This window comes from Cydia amplana, chromosome 16 (assembly GCF_948474715.1).
Source record: "Cydia amplana chromosome 16, ilCydAmpl1.1, whole genome shotgun sequence".
Taxonomy (NCBI): Eukaryota; Metazoa; Arthropoda; class Insecta; order Lepidoptera; family Tortricidae; genus Cydia; species Cydia amplana.
In genome coordinates, this window is record NC_086084.1 from 6,356,470 (window position 1) to 6,372,270 (window position 15,801).

The window sequence follows — 15,801 nt, forward strand, 5'->3', positions numbered from 1 at the left end:
CAAATGAAAATTCTTTCGCGTCATTATTGCTAGTAGCTCGCCGTGGAAATATTCTTCCTATTGAAAACAATGGAGCTCAACTATATGTAGCGTAGTGAGAGCTACGTCTTGGAAGGACGGATGTAGAAGCGCTTCAATTGAACACATTTTTCTCGGAGGCCACTGTTTATCGGTAGCTTTACAGTCCACTGCATTATTTGTGTTTTCAAATGTTTAGCTAAAATAAAGACAATAGAATGTCTGAATTGTCTAGTAATAAACGACTTTACTGTAACACTCGGTTTAGACTCTCGCGCGAGCCACTCAAATTGCTGAACTGGCAGCATTCTATTGTACTTATGTAATATCGGAGGAAGTCCATTTTCTCGCCACTCCGCCACGTCTGATGAGCGCTGAGTGGCACCGCTACTTTAAAATTATATCCGGGTCACTTCAAAGCGGTCGGCGTTTTCTCATCGCTTTTATGAATGCTAAATATATTTTGTGATTGGTTTCAGAAAAGCAAAAGTATTTAGGAATACTTTAATAACAAATACAGAACACGTTGCCGTAACGAATAAAACTATTATTATATCCTACGGCTGGAAAAGCAATGGTTTGGTCGCAAGGTGAGAAGACGCGGCTGCTTCGCGCGCGTCTGAGCAGAAAACTCAATGACCGTACGTCGCAATACGTCTCCTCTTTATTGGAAAACGAGACAGTCGGTTTCCACTAGAATAAGTTCACCGTGTACGTGTTTGTGTTCGCCGTTATTGGCTTTTGTTGAATGGCAAATATCGGAAAGTAATACAATTTCAATTGTGCTCAGTATCGGTCGCGGTGCAGCGGTAACTGCTAAGTAGTTTTCTGCTGCGGTTGCTTTCATTCAGTAACAGTGAATAAAATGGTACCTATTTTCTTTCAAGAGTTCCATTTATAGTATCTTTAAAATATTATGGATCTTTGTTTTCTATTATTGTGGGCTATTGTTGATGTTTGAATAATCCCGGCCTCAATATATGTAGATTGTAACAAGTTGCTAGTGTAAACATCCGTATAAAGAATCTCTCGAAGTTCGATAGCCAGCGCCGCGCCCGCCGGGCCGTCACGTCCACGCCCGGTTTGTAAACAGTTCCTCGCTTCCAACCGTAATTGTATTTCCCGCTAGTTTATTTCGGTTTGACACGAGCTTTACTTGCGGAGATAAACTTCGACATACCGTTTAACTAGACGATGCGCCGAAGCCTTCGTTTATCTTTTTAAGATCGATGTTTATTAGCGATAAGAAATGGCTAACATTTCGCAATGTGTTCTCATAAATAAACAAATAAGTACCTACCTACAAAGGCTGATTATTTGATTAAGAAGTTTTGACCTTAAATTTATCACGACTACCCTTGAATCATATTACACAAACAATATTTAAATCGTTGTAGATAACACACAAAGACATAATTTGACAGAAAATATTCTAAAGGATTTAAAAAACTAGCCACGCAAAAAAATACCTACTTCAGTCGTCGGCCTCGAGAGAAAAGCTGGCTTTACAATTCTTTGTTCCTTTTTCCTGCTGGAACTAAAATACTTATAAAATACATTGTGGATTTTAACCAAAATTAAAAATGTTTTAAAAGAAAATATCTTGCAATGCAGGAAGTTATTTTATGTATATATATTTTTTTAATTATATACCTACGTCTTTATCTAGTTGAACGGCATGTTTATCATCTCGGGTTTTACTTACGCTTAGAATTAGTTTACTTTCGTCGAGCGATCTTAAGTATTAAATTTCCGGAAATTAAATAAAACAATGTTTTACGGTTGAATGAAATAACCTCTTATTGTTGTCAGCACACATTACTTAGATTGGCTGGTCAATCTTATGTGTAAAGATGAGCGGTAAAAAGGAGCAGTATATGTAATAGGTTTTCGCCCATAAATAACACTGAACGCCACAAACATTTTGCCGTAAATCTTTCCAGCCTTTTTAGTTCAACGTAGACAATATCTAACCTTACGCCTAAACGAAAAATTTCTCCCGCAGGCGGCACAAAGGCAATGAAGAATATGAGGACATAATATTATCTTTATTTTAAAGGAAGTTTTATATTTTTGGTTGCAATATAAAGTCTGTTGAAGATATTTATTTAAGAATAACACAATCATAGGCAATGTGAGGCTAACACCTCTTTTAGCCCAAGCCTCTATCCTCAAAAAATTTAATCGGCCTGAAGGCCGAGCGATAATGATGTATTAGGTACCTGTATCTTTAGGTTAGACTTATGTGTGTTTGTGGATCACTACTCTCTGTAAGTATGTCTGTATTTGGTACTTTACTTGACATAATAAATCGATTAACATGTTCATCAATCATCGTTGAGGCTCTTTTTCATAAAATTCTGGAAATTAAAATGCTCTTTATTCGTTAGTTTTACTCGTCATCAGTTCGATTACTTTTGAACTCCCGAATATCAGCTTTAAAAGTTTAACCTTTGAGCCACCTCGCCATGACTTACTTGTAAGTAGCTTTAATTAAACTTGACTTCGGAAATCCTATCATCCAATACAAGTCGGTAGAGTAATTTCAACTTTAGTATTAATAGACCGGATCCAAAGCAATTTGAACAATGAGAATCAAGATTTGTAATTCGACTTTATTGTAACTGGATAGCTATTAATCTTGTTTTATTTCTAAAACAAGTCCTTTTGTTAAGAATTAATTTATATAAATCCTCAATGCTCCTTTTTAAGGCTGTCCTATATTCAGAATGCCTCCCGTTTATTCAATTTTAAGTAGGTATATGCGTGTTTCCGAGCAATAAGTCCCACTTTTTCGCTTGTCATAAGGGCGCTTTTACAGGTTATTCGTCTCAAGATACAAGCAAATCTCGTCCTTATGCTAAGCGACAAAGTTATTAAGTTATGCTAAAACAATAAATACATGTAGGTATATACGCACATAACAATAAGTAAATATCGAATTGAGAGAATACTTTTCTTTAAAAAAAAGAATGTTAACATAGATAGGTACATCGGTAATAAAATCGCTAAGTACCTTACTAAAATTTTCAGTAAAGTAACAATAGTATAAGGTAGATACTTAAGCAGTAGGTACTAAATTCATATTAGAAACGCTCGAAATTGGATAGGTACAGTCACGTCTAAAAATATCGAAAGGAACAAACTGCCAATAATAATTATTCACTACCTACATTAATATGTTATGGGAAATAAGGTCGTGTATACATATTTTTGGCACTTTGTCCGTAGGTACTTATTATCGATAATTTGGACGTGACTACTTGTTTTAAGTTTTATAAACGTCTTTACTAAAACAAAACGTTGCTTATACGAATAAGAATTTAGGGTAAAATAACAGAAATACATATATAAAGATGACTACGAGTTGTGAATTGCAGCTCCAGCCCGTTTTCCGATGAAGAGCAAGACCGTTCAAGTGACGGCGGGAGAAGCAGCACATCTGCAGTGCGCTGCGTCCGGCGACGCTCCGCTGGAGGTCAGCTGGAGGAGCCCTCACCATCACACCATCGCGCATCACCTGGATCAGAGGTTTGTACGAGTAGTAACAGAGCAAGACCGTTCAAGTGACGGCGGGAGAAGCAGCACATCTGCAGTGCGCTGCGTCCGGCGACGCTCCGCTGGAGGTCAGCTGGAGGAGCCCTCACCATCACACCATCGCGCATCACCTGGATCAGAGGTTTGTACGAGTAGTAACAGAGCAAGACCGTTCAAGTGACGGCGGGAGAAGCAACACATCTGCAGTGCGCTGCGTCCGGCGACGCTCCGCTGGAGGTCAGCTGGAGGAGCCCTCACCATCACACCATCGCGCATCACCTGGATCAGAGGTATGTACGAGTAGTAACAGCGAGGAAGACCGTTCAAGTGACGGCGGGAGAAGCAGCACATCTGCAGTGCGCTGCGTCCGGCGACGCTCCGCTTGAGGTCAGCTGGAGGAGCCCTCACCATCACACCATCGCGCATCACCTGGATCAGAGGTATGTACGAGTAGTAACAGCGAGCAAGACCGTTCAAGTGACGGCGGGTGAAGCAGCACATCTGCAGTGCGCTGCGTCCGGCGACGCTCCGCTTGAGGTCAGCTGGAGGAGCCCTCACCATCACACCATCGCGCATCACCTGGATCAGAGGTATGTACGAGTAGTAACAGCGAGCAAGACCGTTCAAGTGACGGCGGGTGAAGCAGCACATCTGCAGTGCGCTGCGTCCGGCGACGCTCCGCTTGAGGTCAGCTGGAGGAGCCCTCACCATCACACCATCGCGCATCACCTGGATCAGAGGTATGTACGAGTAGTAACAGCGAGGAAGACCGTTCAAGTGACGGCGGGAGAAGCAGCACATCTGCAGTGCGCTGCGTCCGGCGACGCTCCGCTTGAGGTCAGCTGGAGGAGCCCTCACCATCACACCATCGCGCATCACCTGGATCAGAGGTATGTACGAGTAGTAACAGCGAGGAAGACCGTTCAAGTGACGGCGGGAGAAGCAGCACATCTGCAGTGCGCTGCGTCCGGCGACGCTCCGCTGGAGGTCAGCTGGAGGAGCCCTCACCATCACACCATCGCGCATCACCTGGATCAGAGGTATGTACGAGTAGTAACAGCGAGGAAGACCGTTCAAGTGACGGCGGGAGAAGCAGCACATCTGCAGTGCGCTGCGTCCGGCGACGCTCCGCTGGAGGTCAGCTGGAGGAGCCCTCACCATCACACCATCGCGCATCATCTGGATCAGAGGTATGTACGAGTAGTAACAGCGAGGAAGACCGTTCAAGTGACGGCGGGAGAAGCAACACATCTGCAGTGCGCTGCGTCCGGCGACGCTCCGCTGGAGGTCAGCTGGAGGAGCCCTCACCATCACACCATCGCGCATCACCTGGATCAGAGGTATGTACGAGTAGTAACAGCGAGGAAGACCGTTCAAGTGACGGCGGGAGAAGCAGCACATCTGCAGTGCGCTGCGTCCGGCGACGCTCCGCTGGAGGTCAGCTGGAGGAGCCCTCACCATCACACCATCGCGCATCATCTGGATCAGAGGTATGTACGAGTAGTAACAGCGAGGAAGACCGTTCAAGTGACGGCGGGAGAAGCAACACATCTGCAGTGCGCTGCGTCCGGCGACGCTCCGCTGGAGGTCAGCTGGAGGAGCCCTCACCATCACACCATCGCGCATCACCTGGATCAGAGGTATGTACGAGTAGTAACAGCGAGGAAGACCGTTCAAGTGACGGCGGGAGAAGCAGCACATCTGCAGTGCGCTGCGTCCGGCGACGCTCCGCTGGAGGTCAGCTGGAGGAGCCCTCACCATCACACCATCGCGCATCACCTGGATCAGAGGTATGTACGAGTAGTAACAGCGAGGAAGACCGTTCAAGTGACGGCGGGAGAAGCAGCACATCTGCAGTGCGCTGCGTCCGGCGACGCTCCGCTGGAGGTCAGCTGGAGGAGCCCTCACCATCACACCATCGCGCATCACCTGTATCAGAGGTTTGTACGAGTAGTAACAGCGAGGAATGCGTTATGTCCCAGTTCCTCTCAACCCCATAGTGGTGACTTAGTGCCAGTTGCACCATCCGCACTTGACAGACTGATCAACGTCACCCGGCGCGCCGCGGCGCTTTACTATGCAACTTTCCATACAATAAAATTTAGCGAACTCTTTAACGGTGGCAAACAGTTTGGTGCAACCGACCCTTAGTGTTAGGTACCAAAGAATACATTTAAGCATGGCTAAAAAAGATATCCCAAATAACTACTACCCCAATAACACTTTCTCCTCTTAGTACAAACCTAGTAACTATGCACATATTCCCACACACATTCACTCTTTGACTTCTGATAGGACTTGACATTTCCTTTAAGAAATAGTAGTAACCTAATACAACGATTGTACGCTCACAGAACCAGCTAAGAGGCGGAATCACTTTAAACAAGTTAGAAACTTCTCAGTTTTCTCAGTTTTTGAGCAAGCAGAAAACCGTACTAGTAGTTCCGCCATATTGTTTTGTCGAAGTTTTAATTGGTAGTTATTTTACAGATACACAATCCGCGAGCAAGTTCTGGACGATGGCCTAGTTTCCGAGCTTAGTATTCTGCAGACGTACCGACAGGACACGGGGGCGCTCACGTGTAGGGCTTCCAACGCGTACGGGCAAGATGAGATGCTCATACATCTTGTGATACAAGAGGTAATTGTATAGATATCTTTTTTTAAGCTAGAAATGTTTAGTAGATTTATTTCTACGTCAAACTTAATAAAACTTTGTTATAACATGTTGAGTTGATGTTCAAGAAACTCTGATAGTGTAGGTATATACTTTACAGTGCATTTTTTTTATATTAGTGAGGTTGGTACCTATCTTATAAATATGTAGGTACGTCATTAGTTAGCTATTAAGTTTCTTTTTTATTTCAGGTGCCTGAAATGCCAAAAAATATAAGAATAATAGACCAGCAGTCGCGATCGATTCAAATATCTTGGACCCAACCATACGCAGGAAACAGCCCTATAATAAACTATATAGTACAATATAAGGAAGCACCAGGTAAAACTAACTACATTGTAATCTATATTATTAAATCTTTCTAATTTGAGTTTCGATAATTTCGATTGAATGACGACAACAATGTTGTAAAGCCCCACATTCATAGATTTACAAAAATATTTTAATTTTTAGAACCGTGGCCGACGACTCCTCAAAAAGTAATAGTACCGGGCAGCGTGACATCAGCCAACGTGCAAAACCTGCAGCCAGCGACGTCGTACCACCTTCGCATCATCGCAGAAAACAGGCTCGGGCAGAGCGAGCCCAGCCAGCTTGTGCAAGTTACCACCACCGAGGAAGGTAATAAACAAAATAATTCCTAACAATTTAATTAATTTCAATTATTTAGTCCAGCCAATTTCAATTAATCAAGGGTCTTGGTCAAAGGAAAGTAACGGAAGATTGGTCGATGCTGCTACGGGCAAAATAATATGAAAGAAATTAAAAGGGGAAGCTAAATAAAATCTGGACAAATTTATGTCGTCCCATGCCTGTCTACGTCGCTTAGGTACGGAAGATTGGTCGATGCTGCTACGGGCAAAATAAGATGAAAGTTTAAAAGGGGAAGCTAAATAAAATCTGGACAAATTTATGTCATGCCTACGTCGCTTAGATACGTAAGACCTACAAATAATTGGAGAAAAAGTAATGATATTTCTTTAACCAAATTCGTCTTTTCTTTCAGTGCCGAGTGGTCCTCCGCTGGACGTGCGGGTGGAAGCCAAGAGCTCCACGGAGCTTATTGTGAGCTGGGAGCCTCCACAGAGAGATCTGTGGAACGGGAACATCTTGGGGTACTACGTGGGGTTTCAGGAGGTAATTTATCGATTCAATATACATGGAATCATTGTCGATTAATTTCTTGAAGAAAATATTTTTATTTTTGATATGTCATAGGTTATTTTAACCATTCAATTGGTTCCACGCATCTTCCACGTGATTTGCTAACTTACGTAATGACGCATTTGCACGTGAAAATCTCAATAGAAAAATTGCTAGTTTTTGTTCCACGTTCAAATTGTTACTTCCAGTTAAACAGCAACAGTACAATTCTGAGCGCAAGCGGACCGGGTGGCGCGTCCTATACCGTGCGTACCGTCGAGGGCGCCGGCACAGCCCGAGCGAGAACCACGCTCTCGGGGCTTCAGAAACATGCTGCGTATGCCGTCGTTGTACAAGCGTATAATAGTAGAGGTGCGGGGCCTGCCTCCCCGCCTACCACTGCGACAACTATGGAAGACGGTGAGAAATCTTATATAGATACCTACTCTAAACCTGGCAAATTTCCGGGTGCCAAACTTCATATCACATGAATAACGTGACATGACACGATACAGAATGGGACCGCCCTTATTTTTAGGGTTCCGTACCCAAAGGGTAAAAACGGGACCCTATTACTAAGACTCCGCTGTCCGTCCGTCCGTCCGTCTGTCACCAGGCTGTATCTCACGAACCGTGATAGCTAGACAGTTGAAATTTTCACAAATGATGTATTTCTGTTACAACAACAAATACTAAAACCAGAATAAAATAAAGATTTAAGTGGGGCTCCCATACAACAAACGTGATTTTTGACCGAAGTTAAGCAACGTCGGGCGGGGTCAGTACTTGGATGGGTGACCGTTTTTTGCTTGTTTTTTTTTTGCTTGTTTTGCTCTATTTTTTGTTGATGGTGCGGAACCCTCCGTGCGCGAGTCCGACTCGCACTTGGCCGGTTTTTTGTTATGTCAACAATATTGGTCCAATTGACCTATCGAAATCGTTATTATTAATGTATGATCGTTACGTGTATATTTTCAGTGCCCAGCCTACCACCAGGATCGCTGCAGTGCACAGCGCTGAGCTCTCAATCAGTACGCGTAGCTTGGGAGCCCCCTCCCACCCGCGGTCGAAACGGAGTCCTACAGGGTTACCGAGTCACATACGCACCAGTTACTGATTGGTATGGTAAGTATTAATTACCATGGACTGTAGAAGACCGACCGAGAAAACACATAGTTAAAGAAGAGTCATACCTACATTTGGTAATTTAATTATGTCGTTACAGGAAATGAAGATGCCGTAACGAAGCAGATATCGGGCCTCCACACCACTCTGTCAGGGTTGCGTCGGTATACGAACTACTCCGTCACAGTGTGCGCCTTCACCGCGGCTGGAGATGGGGTCCGCGCTGCTCCCGTTTATTGTCACACTGAGGAAGATGGTATATATCAAAATTATAGAAATTACCTAATCTAAGCACATACAATATTCAAATGACACAAAATTAATCACAATACTGAAATGGGATCTTTGTCACAATATTGAATTGGGATCAATTGAGACTCATTAGAAAAGGAGTAACCATATCAAGGTCAAGGTCAAGGCAGCAGAGCTTATAAAGGCCGCCTCTCCACTGTATCTCACTCGTATTTCATTCCTAATTGTATTCAACCACTAGTGACAGCAAAATTTTCAAATTACAGTGCCGTCAGCTCCTGCAGACATCAAGGCAGTGGTATCATCGCGTAATAAAATCCTCGTGTCATGGCTACCTCCCGCGTCCCCCAACGGTGTGCTTGTGGGATACACTCTGTATATGAGCGTCATAGAAGATGGGAGGGAGGTACGAAACGTACTTATACCGGAAAATATAAAAAATTGCCTTATCTTTTTTTTACTTTTACAACTATTTTTCTACTATGCAAATTTTACAATAGGTATACATTTGTTGTGATTTTCAGGAGGGCACTCATAAGCGCATGTTATCTCCAAGCACATTATCTCATGAGACATCACGGTCGCCGCCGCGGGCAACGCATCAGTTCTGGGTTTCGGCGTCCACGAGGCTCGGGGAAGGAGAAGCCACCAGAGTTGCCACTGTCCTACCGTCTGATTCTGGTGAGTGAATTATACGGCGAACAAAATTTTACTTTACCGCACTGGAAAGTTTTTACTCTGAGAAGGTCCGCAAAATGATATTCCATTTTCCATACACGCGTTTCGAGAACCTCTTTCAATTGAATCGGGGTTGGAACCCAGAAAAACGACATACAGTATTTATTTTTATTTCTGTTAATTCTTTTCAGTACCAGCAAGAATCACCTCATTTAGCCGAAGCATAGTGACGCCATGGAAGGAGAACATATCGCTATCGTGTAATAAAGTTGGTTCCCCGAATCCCTCTACGACTTGGAGTATGAACGGTGCCACCCTCGAATCGACGTTGAGAAAAAACGTTACCACAGATGGCACACTCATCATCAGGTAAAAAGTTTATTAACCTTTTTTTACCTTCATCAGGGTAGCCTTACAATACTATGTTCTGGGAGCACGATCTTGGTAGCTACAGCTACCCCTGAAAACCAATAAAAAAGACACAATTGTTACTATCTGCTATCACTAGCCCGATCGTAAATAGTTATGGTAGGAACACCCTATACATTTAAGAGAACGCTTTTTACGAGTAGCAAATATACGACTTCATTGTATAGGAGTCATGAATCGCACTCCCAAATAAACTTCCACTCCCTGAAATAAAACTTTATTTCTTTTTTATTTAATTTCACCGTCATTGATGAATAATTTTCCGGGTACTTAAATAAAATAAACTATAGTTATGTGCGTGTTAACCAAATCCATTCGGTTTTGCGTGATATTTGTAAAACATTGTATACCTGCGCTAACGTACTACACTTTGACAAAAAAAAATCATACTCCCAAAGCGGAATATTATTTTTATTGAATATCCTATATCCTTTCCAGCATGAGTCAATACGCTGACAGCGGCAACTACACGTGCGCGGTAGAGAACCCCCACGGTCGGGACGAGGTCACCTACAGCGTGGAAGTGAAGGTGCCGCCACAGCCGCCGGTGCTGGCCGTCGTCGACTCGTATGCCGACTCGCTGCATCTACAGTGGAGTGATCAGGGCGACGGAGGAAGCCCTATATTGGGTAACTAGGATTTGTATTACCAGACTCTTGCTATTTTTGCTTCCGCTTTTTTTTACTTTACTGACATGGTAAGAAACCTGTCACTAGCAGTTAAATAAGATGATGATTAACTGCCATCAAAAAAATGCCACCATCATGTCTGTGGAGGCGCATTTACTAAAGCAAAAGGAAACTGCTTATATTGATCCTGCTCTGAGAACAAAACGGAATTAAGGATTACAACCATCATCATCATTTAAATGTCCCGCTGCGCTGCTGGACATAGGTTTCGTCTCATAGTAATGGTTTAGCCTATAATCCCTATGCTAGAACAATACAAGACCATGTTGTATTTTTTTTTTCATTTGCAGGTTACGTCATCAACTACAAACGCGAGCACGGAGACTGGGAGGAGTTGCAAGTGGAGGCTGGAACGTCAGAACACGTGCTGCCGAACCTCTGGTGCGGGACTCGGTACCAACTGTACATCACGGCCTTCAATCGTATCGGGACGGGGCTACCTTGTGATATTGTTCATGCCTTCACTAAAGGAACTGGTAAATACCCAGAATCTTTAAATAATTAGACGATACATTTCAAAGTCATTCAATTCGAAAATTATCCAAACCAAATTAAATAAGTAAATGGGATCCGATTCTTATCTATTCTTTCAGTGCCAGTAAAACCGAAACACTCGCAAATGATAACTCTAAACACGACCACTGTAACAGTGTGGTTAGACTCCTGGGGCGACGGCGGATGCGGAATCCTGTACTTCGTTATTGAATACCGAGAAGTTAGCCAGTCACAAGTAAGTACTTATACTTATATACATGATGTATTATTATCTAATTTATTTGTAAATCATTGGCCCCACGTTTGGGCGCCACTAAATAGAGTAACATGAAAATATAACAAAAGCTTATAAATGTTTATAAATATTTTTTATATATATTTGTTACACTAAAACCAAGTAAGATTTACCATTTTATATACATAGGTACCTAATGTAATATATTATTATTTAATTTATTTGCAAAGCATTGGCCCCACGTTTGGGCGCCACTAAACACAGTTACATGAAAATATAACAAATGCTTCAAAAATATGTTTTTTAAGTTTTTCTTTATATATACCTATTTACACAAAAACCAATTAAGATTTATATTTATTAGTGTATTTCCATAGGAATATTTGAAATCAAACCATGTGTTTTTTATTTCAGTGGCGATTAGTATCTAACAGCGTTCAAGCGACCGAGCGAGTTTTCAGCGTGCCTGGTCTAACGCCAGCTACGCAATATCAGTTGCGGATAACAGCTCATAACAACGCGGGGCATGCCGTGGCGTTATATAACTTCACTACTCATTCAATTAGTGGCAGTAAGTTAAAATTACTCAGAAACCTCACTTTAAAAACAAATAGATAACTGAGGCGAAAAAAAGTGGCAGGTACAATTTCGAATACAGGCTGTTTTTTTTTTAATTATGGCAGTAAAATTATAACAATAAAGATTTTTTTTGTCATCTGTGTTTGTCATAAATAAATGTATCTTTCTTTCTTTCAATAAAAATATACTACCAACCCGAGCAGTCGCAAAAAAAAATTCCATATTTTCCAATTTTTTCGAGACTTCAAGATTGGTCCCACAGTAAAATTGCTCATATTATGTATGTGACCTATAGGTACATTCATCTCCCAAAATATTGCATGTAATTAAAAAACTATTTGCATAAACAGTAACAAATTATATGCTTTAGTATATGATGTTCTTTAATATGCTTTTAGATGAAGTTTAATTTTATGGATAGAGGCCCCACGTTGGGCGCCACTTCGTAAGATTTACCACTTTAACTATTAATGCCACTTGCCAGTGACAATCTAAATTAGTCTTATGGGTCTGATGAAATCCCCTCTTATTTTATAGTCATAGACGGCGAACTTTCACCTCCGGTGCCAGCAGCGGGCGCACGTTCTCTGGGAGGAGCGCGCGTCATCCTCCCCGCGGCGCTGTCGCTGCTCGTGCTCGGTGCCCTCGTTGCCATCGTACTGCTAGTGCGGAGGAACAGTAAGTACATAGCCTTTTAAAAATATAGGAGCTCGTCTGAGATAAATAATTATCTGTAATGCATCTCTTCCTAACAGCAACGGATGTTAAGAAAGAGGCAAAAAGCTACAATAAAACCATTGCTATTGACTATAACAGGTTCCAGTGGCGTTATAAATCACGACCCAGATGGCACGCCATCTTGAGTTTCATCGGCAAATTGTAAAAATCTGCGTCACTTGTCACAACGTATGCCGAGTACAATCCTGATTCGTTTTGCTGTTCGGTTTTTTTACTGCGTTTTACGCCTAAAAAATAACCTATTCATTAAACAGGTAAGTACATTATTGTAACTGTAAGTTTGCTTGTTTTCTCGTGACAGAAGCAGGCGGCACGGAGACGGCGGCGACGGAGAGCGCGGCGGGCGAGTCGCCCTCGGTGGCGCAGCTGCAGAACAAGGTCAACCGCGACCAGCAGTACCTCGCCGCGCGCGCGCAGCACCCCGCGCCGCCGCACCACTACAAGCATGCGTCCAACGGTACCTACACATTTACATTTACACAATGCTTTATCGCAAACGGCTTCGTCTAGGCCCGACTGTGAGCTGCGAGGGACTGCGTAGGCCAAAGGCCTGAAATCTGATCGATGTGCGCTTCTATGCGAGGCCTAAGACTAAGCTGAAGGGTCGAGATCGAACACGCTTAAATTTTCAAAGGTGTTTTATAAACCGATCCGATAGCTCAAGCGGCCTTGCTCATCCTCACTTGCGTAGTACTTTGCGATTGCAGGGCAGCTGAGACAGCATTGCTTAAGACGTTTCACGTGCTCAACTACGGTCTTGTTTCCATTTTCAGACTGCCAACCTGTTTATTTATATTAGTAGCTTTTAGTTTTATACCCTCTTCTTCTTACAGAATACATCGAAGACATCTGTCCATACGCAACGTTCCAGCTAACGAAGCCTACGTACAGCGAAAGCAGCTATAGTGGAAATGTCTACAGCGGCCCGTACCACTCGGTGCGCGGCTCATTCGTCTACCACGACCTCAAGCAGAATGATAAATATAAGGTACAGATGTAGTCAATAATATGTTTCCATCGTATTGTCTCGGAAACGTTCGTATTTCTCATGCTACTTCAGACAGTCTCAGTATAAAAAGTATTAAGGATGACTGAACTGAAGTAGCATGACAAACCTCAAAATTCCAATGCGATAAAAGTTGTACATATAGTTTTAGCAAGGATTGGACTTACTACTTGGCCACTTCGCCAAAATTTTAAAAAACCCGTACGCTAGATCCCAAAAATATCCATTTTGTGGCAAAAATGTCTTACATCGTTTTAGAAAAATGCTGATACTCTTCAAATGCTGGATCGGTTTATATCCACCGCGAGTTTCGCTTTCACTGAAAAAAACGCACCGAAATCGGTCCATCCATTGGAGCTACGATGCCACAGACAGACAGACAGACATTGGCGACAAACATATAACACCCTTTTTTTGCGTCGGAGGTTAAAAAGAAGTGTCGTCAGGTTTCATGTTATTTAAAAAAGAATGGAAATAAAATAACGTGCTCAAGCGTAAACATTGCAGAAGTGGGTAAATAAAGATTTACCATATTCACAGGGCAAGGAGCCAGAATATACGAAAGTGAGAAGAAAAGGAAATCGCCTCCGCGATCCTCATTCCGAGAGCCAAGGTACCTCCTTCCCACACTTCCACCCCGCAAACAGTCTAAGAGAAGCTTACCTATAAGTAGTTAGACTATTGATTTTGTTTCAAGTAGACCGCACCTTCTATTGAAGTTTAATTTGGACCCGTTTTAGTTTAAGTATTGAGATTTCAATTTGACAAATGATGGCCTTTTATGCAACCCGATGGGAGCGTAACTGGTGTTGTAATTGTAAAGGTAAGCATGCACAAAGTATGTATTGTAACATACCTATCAGAGTTTATTTTGTGAAACGTATTTTATGTAGGTAGTTGTCATGCTGTAGTATTGATTCGGCTTTGCGGTGTTATTCGTTTAGGATCAGACATCCCGTGGAATGCTGCAGAATTGCATTTATTGAAATTTTGTCCCGTGCCCAATTTGTGAAAATAAAATGAAATAGACTTAGTTTCATTCACCTCACACAAAATGTTATTTTTAAGACCAAGTCATATTGTACTTGTATATGGAGCGGCTACACGCCTGTGTTCGTTGTGGGTCCTGTTATTTCATGAGATCTTCAGTTTTATGGGACTGCCCACGCCTATTTTGTACTTCGAAAACAACTACCTATGTACTTATTAAAATCAAAGAACCAAATGCATTCCAATGAGGTTTCCTTTTATCGTAAGTCATTTCAAATGTATTTTTATGTCCCAATAAATAAACTTTAAAAATTAAAAAAAAAATGCATTTTGGCTGTGTTATAAAGTTGCAGCATGCTTTTGATATTATGATTTGATTATGAAAATATTTAACGATTTTATTTCTGTGACACGAATATACTGATGGGTCATTCTCTGAGAATATATCTGTGAATGCGTCTAATTGCTGCGACTCTTAATACATTTTGTATGGGTGGGCAATATGACCGTAGACTTATTTTTTGAGAATGACCCTGATAAGTAATTTGATAGTTATCTAAAATTGCAACTGCATGCGAACTACTTTAACTCATAACCAAATCACAGTCATTTATACCCATTGACACTACCATTATTATATTTTCTAAATAATATTTTTTCTACATTCACTGGCCACGTGAAGTTTTATTAATTCTATTTTGAAATTTTGATCCTTGGTGGCGAATCATGAGCGTCTTCCATTGTTATGTTGCTCAGTTTTTACATGTACCTACCTACCACTCCACATAGTTCTCGGGAAAGATATGACCTCTAAACATCATAATAAACTAATAATTACTTAGTACCTAGTTACCTACTAATATACTCACAAATAAAAATGCTTTGAACTTTGAAAGACTAGATATAAAGAAAAAGTTTTTTTTGCATCTACTAAGCCTTCCACCAAGCTCTATTTAACAAAATGCAAATGAAATATCATGCCATATGAACTGACAAAAGTAAGTTTAACTAATATCTATAGTATAATGCTCAACTCATCATTTAGATTTAAGTGCCGTCTAACTTTCTGTTCTCTGAAGTAGACTGTGTATGACGCCAAAATAGGATATACTTGACCGTAATTTTTTGATGACCGCAACACTATGACTCTTTCACGTACCTTTAGCCTAGTCTTTTAAATTAATACAAATCAAGCCGTAAATGTCTGCCT

The 15,801-nt window shown here is 41.8% G+C and overlaps 1 protein-coding gene across 1 annotated transcript in view; it reads left to right on the forward strand.

Annotated features, from left to right (window-relative positions):
• LOC134655422 (cell adhesion molecule Dscam2) overlaps nt 1–15,801 on the forward strand; it is a 239,018-nt gene that overhangs the window by 217,676 nt on the left and 5,541 nt on the right. Inside the window, exons 17-35 of the mRNA XM_063510890.1 lie at nt 3,399–3,549; nt 6,046–6,196; nt 6,424–6,553; nt 6,686–6,853; nt 7,239–7,369; nt 7,585–7,795; nt 8,354–8,500; nt 8,601–8,756; nt 9,019–9,158; nt 9,277–9,433; nt 9,622–9,799; nt 10,298–10,488; nt 10,839–11,024; nt 11,142–11,278; nt 11,693–11,849; nt 12,395–12,535; nt 12,897–13,052; nt 13,429–13,583; nt 14,142–14,214. Coding sequence (XP_063366960.1) covers nt 3,399–3,549; nt 6,046–6,196; nt 6,424–6,553; nt 6,686–6,853; nt 7,239–7,369; nt 7,585–7,795; nt 8,354–8,500; nt 8,601–8,756; nt 9,019–9,158; nt 9,277–9,433; nt 9,622–9,799; nt 10,298–10,488; nt 10,839–11,024; nt 11,142–11,278; nt 11,693–11,849; nt 12,395–12,535; nt 12,897–13,052; nt 13,429–13,583; nt 14,142–14,214 — 2,916 coding nt within the window. The remainder of the gene's footprint in view (nt 1–3,398; nt 3,550–6,045; nt 6,197–6,423; nt 6,554–6,685; nt 6,854–7,238; nt 7,370–7,584; nt 7,796–8,353; nt 8,501–8,600; nt 8,757–9,018; nt 9,159–9,276; nt 9,434–9,621; nt 9,800–10,297; nt 10,489–10,838; nt 11,025–11,141; nt 11,279–11,692; nt 11,850–12,394; nt 12,536–12,896; nt 13,053–13,428; nt 13,584–14,141; nt 14,215–15,801) is intronic.